Genomic DNA, 5407 nt, shown 5'->3' with positions numbered 1-5407 from the left:
CCTCATTAATGCCCGAACACAGCTGCAGACCCCTCTCATTGAGGAACCAGCGCCCGAGCTGATATTTGCAAGCAGCAGAACCTGTCCTTCTCGTTACCAATCACCGTAATCTTCTGGCCTTGCGCCCGAGTGTTGCGTCAAAAATTTGTTAGGTAAAGTGGCATATCTTACTTTCTTGCACTATGTGTGCTGACTGCTTATCATTGTCTTCCAGGTTGGAACAGCTTGAGTCTAGACCGCCGTGGGCAGTCGTGTTATTGCTAAACCTGCATGCGAGACATTTCAAATGATCCAATTAGGGAAGTTTAATGTGCTTGGTACTCCCTGTTGTGACGATTACACACACAGCCCAGTTCTGTGCTTCTGGATCATCGAGTAGTGCGCCTCCACGAGATTGACCTTCATGTGTTATGTTATTGTCCGCAGTCAAATTGGCGTATCCAGGTCCCTGTCTCGAACCGCCTTATCCTCGTAGGAGTTCCGAATAGATGAGAGGGAGTACGAATTAGGAACAACGGCCCTAGAACTAGGCGTCCATCTTCTGGGCCTGATTATGGACCCGAGACTCGATTTGGACTCTGGTCTAGGTCGAACTATGGGCCAGATTGGCTCGTCGACGTTCTTCTCGTACGCTATTATCTCGAGTTTTTTGAGCAGAGCGTGGTCACAAGAGCCTTGGAATAGCGTTTCTACCCTCCTGTTGGGCATTTCCCATCCGACAATGACGCCCTGGCTGCCATTGCAAAGTCCTCGGTTCAGGTCGAGGTTGGCCAGCAGCACGACCGGCATTCCGCATTTGAGCTCCACACGACGGTCCATGGAATGTTCGTCGAGGGACTTTAATGATCCATCTGCGTGCTTCTCGCCTCTTCTCTCCAGATGTGGATGCATTTTCCTGTTCCAGACAAAGGTGTCACGGCACTGGAACGAATACGACTCTGTGACCAGCTTCCCAAATTCCCTCTCATTCACAAGGCGAACTTCCTCCCGCGTCGAGTAGAGCTCGACAGCTCCTGTAGTATTTGTTTCGTGATCCATCAGGATATTGACTTCATTCGGGGTAAATGGCTTGCCCGATCGACACTTGTTTAGTAACGAGATGAAGAGTGCGTCGCGTTGCCGGTGGATTCTGTCCAGATATACGTGAGTAAAGTTGCACTCCTCCCACGCCTTGCTGCGGAAAGCCCACTGGTCGCTCTCATTGTATGTCGCCTTGCACCGACTACAGTAGTGGGTCTTCGCGTCCTCTTCGTCTTCCTCATCCAACTTCGTCTCGCTGCCACATTCGATGCAATGCCTGAAGGGCCTCACAGGCGGCAGCTGCGCAAAATCTCCCGTAACTATGACCTGGACACCGCCAAATGGGTAGTCCTGCGCCGGATAGTCTGGCTTGTGCCGTGCCGCCCTCATGACCTGGTTCAGGCGCTCAAAGTGCAGGTTCTCGACCATGCTGATCTCGTCGATGATGACCACGTCGGTCCTCCGCAGCCGCTTCCGGACCGCTATGTTATTCTTGCCCTTCGCCACTGCCTTCAGCTTCTCGATGCCAAGCTTTTGCGAGTTTGGGCTCCACCCAGCAAAGGACCAGGTGGTTGTCCCGTTGATCGCGAGCGCAGCCCTGCCGGTCGGAGCGAGCACTCGAACACACTTGCCCATGTGCTGCAGGCGCTGCACAATGGCGCGTAGCACGGTCGACTTTCCACATCCTGTTGAGCCTGTGTAGAAGATGTTGCAACCGCTTGCGGCAAGGTCGACAACCTCTGCCTGCTCAAGAGAGAGCCGCGGGCCGTCGAAACGAAGCGGTTCATTGCTGCCCAGCGCCTCGACTTTCCTTTCTAATTTATCCCCTTCTTCCTTGGTTCTCGGAGCCTTTGCCCCACTTGGATCGATATAGCTTTGAGCGGCCAGCTTTCGTCGTCCGAGGGGTCTACCTGCACATGTATTGGCATGTGCATTAGTGGAAGGCAGCAGACGGCGGTCCAAGATCGAGACGCGCCGTGGCGTCACACTATGACCTTGGCGTTGCACCAGACGAGGCGACACGACGCAATGCAATGAAGCCCCATTGCGACACCCAAGGAGGGCGTGCCATCGGAAGGGAAGCATGAGCCTGTATTGGGTCACTTGAGGCCGTAAGGGGCAGGTTGAGGGCCGTCGTGAACTTGTAGGCGCAGGGCGCGAGCAAGAGAATCTGGCTACTTTTCGACCCCTGGTTTCCACATGCCTAGCTGGGAAGGTGGGCACCCGGGGGGGGGGGGGCGGTTGTCAGTTGATCCCGCTCCAATTAATAAGACTCCAGGTACGGACTTCAACGTACCAGTCAGCACAGACCATTCCGACCACCCAGATCAACCTCATTTAATACTAGCCAGACCGCCTATCTTGGAGCATGCGGGAAAGCGTTGGATCTTGAAGGAACGAATGAGAAGAGATTCAGGCCTGCAGTCAATCTTACCGCGTCGACAAACTCTGCAATGCTGATGAGATGATGTGTTCAGAACATGGTCCTGGTGAGGTTGATGCCCGCCAGGCGTGGACGGACAGCGAGTAGAAGTAGCGGGATGAGACCCACACGCTCAGACTAGCGACTTTCTATGATCTGAGCCATGCCGGTTAGTATGCAAAATCTTGAACCGCATGGCAAGCTGGCATGGATGGAGCTTTCAATTGTACGGCTGTCACGAAGGATGGCACGAGGCTCTGTCAGACCTGCGATGGGGAGTAGGAGTGAATAAGCCAGAACTCTCCTGATTGAATAGAACCAAGATCCAACTTTGTGAGCAGTGAAAGACGCAAAATTGATATGATGCCCTTCCTGTCAACTTCAACATGCTTTTCGACTCTATCAACTTCAAAACCAAAATGAGTCGTCCACGATGCAGCTCGAACGTGGCCGGCCTATACAATGCGGGCCACGGGCCTCCCACCCCCCCCCCCTCGGAGGGACGCCGAATCGTCCAAATTCGAATTGTCTCAGGCGGCTTGTGATCTGCTTTGGGTGGGAAAGCCCGAATAGTCGTCGAAGCACAATACTCCCTCATTCCCGGTCCTTTGTGATCACACAGAGGTACAATCACGTGCCCGCAATATTCTGGTAGGTGATGTCTGCGCTACCGAGCCATCTCAGGACCAGCGACTAACGTCTCATCGCTTGTAATCATCGCTCGTAATGGAAGCTGGATTTCGTGGATCGGCCATATTTGCCAGCTATATGACATGACTAAATAGATTCACTACCATTGCTAGCCAAAGCATGCCGATTCTTGGCTGGTATAGGGATCCTCTCCCAGTCACGACGAGGCTGAATGGTGTCTTTGTAGGATTGAACAATGCTCCTGTGGGCCTGGAAGTCGTGAGAGAAACCGTAGTATTTGGAAAAGGGAAGCTCGCCACTCCGCTGGTGAAGTGGGTAATCGGAGAGCTTTGTATCGCTCCTGACACCCCCGGATGCAGAATACTGCTAGATGTGACGGCCGAAGGCGTCGTGGTGTTTGGTCGTGAGCTGCACCCTTGCAGCGCTTGGCAGATTTCCGAGCAAGACCCAAACCACGGCTTGAATGTTCGAGTCTATTACGTAGAGCTCATTTGTAGATGTGATAGAGCTAGCATCAGGCAGGCTATGGCATCTTACATTAGTGTGATTGCTGGAAGAGGCATGGGCTAGATCGGTACAGTTTCCAGCATTATCGCGGGAGCAGAAGCTGGTCGTCAACAGCAGTGAGAGAACTGATGTTACGTGCATTTCGTTCTGTTAATGTGGATGAGAATGATTATGATCGGGCCCAGTGATACAGTAGATGAATGGGCACTAATTCTGATGAAGTATTCATCATATAGCCCAGACTATATTTATGGAAGGATGCCCAGATTTAGTCTGGCAAGGTATTGTCGCGGGATCCTTTAGTCCCAAATTTAGGCCGATCATACCACATTTGGTCTTTTTGATACACACGAATGGCACTAGATTATTTGTGCTACCGATTTCGCACAGTTCTGTACAGTGTTCGATCTTTGTGTTTAAAATGACATGCGTCCACGCAGGGCAGGAGCACACAGGTAATTGCTTACGTTGTCTAACACATTGGCACTCATCCTGTGCAGAATGGGCGGGATTCGTGGGTGACTTGATTGGACCTTGTCTTAGCCTCCCTAGCCAGTGTTGAGTGGAGTGTGTTCCTGAGATCAAAGCATAATCTGTTGATGTAGCCTTGGCGACTCAAGTGATTCGTCAATTATTCCAGCGTCCCTCGGCTCCTTGACCCAGTCCGTCCAATACGAAGCTCTTCTAAAATAAAACAAAAGTGGTCCCTGGCACGTTGCCACCCGTGACTCAAATAGTAAGCTTGGACACCATGCCGCTCTCCCCACGATTGTCCAATCTGGTACTGAATCTGCCGTTTCATTGAATAGACGAATACTGTATACCACACCAGCACTAATGACTGAAATACTGAACCCTGATTTTCTTTCAAGCCAACATGAATGGCCCGATCGGGACCGTCGCCCTACGCCGTATCCTAAATATGTGAAAGTGACCTCCAGGAATCCGCGCCGGGAAGGGACAAGGCATGGCAAGGTAAGCTAAGGCGAGGCAAAGTTGGACAGGAAGACCAAAGATGAAACAAGGAAACGGCGGCGGTGGAATTTGCACGTCATGTGCATCTATGGCAGAAGACGTGACCAAAACAGGGCCTTCGCATGACTCATTTGATGTAAACAAGGCAGCTGTCTCGGCAAGTTAGTAGGGGGCGATAGGGAAGGGACAGCTTTTGGTCCCCCATTAATTATATAAACAAGCATTCCTAACCTCGAGTAGCTCTCAGCGGCGACATCCCTACCGGCCTGTAACCATGGACTTCACGGCTTGGTATGCGGTGGCTCTCGGGAGTTGTGTGGCTGTCATTATTGGTGCCAAAGTTACTCAACAGACATTGAAGCTTGAGTTCCTGGGCTACCGACATGTCGACCGATATCTTGGGGTTTCCGGGAGCAAGGTTCGGTCTGCGCTCATTCTCCTAACGTTGTTGATAGGAAATATCCTGGGCTTAACTCTTTACGTGCACGATCCAGCAGACTTCATCAAACGCTCTGGACTTCTATCTATTGTCAACATTGCCCCGCTTATGTTGGGTGGTCACATAAATCTTGTAGCGGATCGTTGCGGCATCAGCCTGGCATCATATGCGACGGCACACCGGTGGCTGGGCCGAATTTGCATCATAGAGAGTATCATACATGCAGCAGCCAGATATCACTTCTTCAATGTGGACTTCCACAAGCTGCAGGAAACTACAGGTCTTGTCGTGAGTACCGCTATGTCAACCCAACGCTTGCAGTGCTGACCATAACATAACAGGCAGTGATCATCTTGGTCTTGGTTTTTTTCTCTGGCCCTCTTCGATTCTAC

At 51.7% G+C, this 5407-nt stretch overlaps 2 protein-coding genes across 2 annotated transcripts; one reads left to right on the top strand and one right to left on the bottom strand.

Annotated features, from left to right (window-relative positions):
• Positions 1 to 426: 426 nt before the first annotated feature.
• J7T55_002169 (PIF1) lies at positions 427 to 2106 on the bottom strand (the record flags this gene model as incomplete). Its single annotated transcript, XM_053136334.1, has 1 exon — positions 427 to 2106. The coding sequence occupies one exon, from the start codon at positions 2104 to 2106 to the stop codon at positions 427 to 429; it is 1680 nt and encodes a 559-aa protein (XP_052986084.1).
• A 2744-nt stretch (positions 2107 to 4850) lies between these two features.
• Positions 4851 to 5407, top strand: J7T55_002168 (uncharacterized protein; the record flags this gene model as incomplete). The annotated part of the gene is made up of 2 exons (XM_053136333.1): positions 4851 to 5303; positions 5357 to 5407. Coding segments are annotated over 2 exons (504 nt in total), but the record flags the coding sequence as incomplete, so codon positions are not given.

The sequence above is a fragment of the Diaporthe amygdali genome (assembly GCF_026229845.1).
Source record: "Diaporthe amygdali strain CAA958 chromosome Unknown NODE_106_length_6290_cov_68_236601, whole genome shotgun sequence".
Classification (NCBI taxonomy): Eukaryota; Fungi; Ascomycota; class Sordariomycetes; order Diaporthales; family Diaporthaceae; genus Diaporthe; species Diaporthe amygdali.
This window is presented reverse-complemented; position numbering and strand designations above follow the sequence as displayed.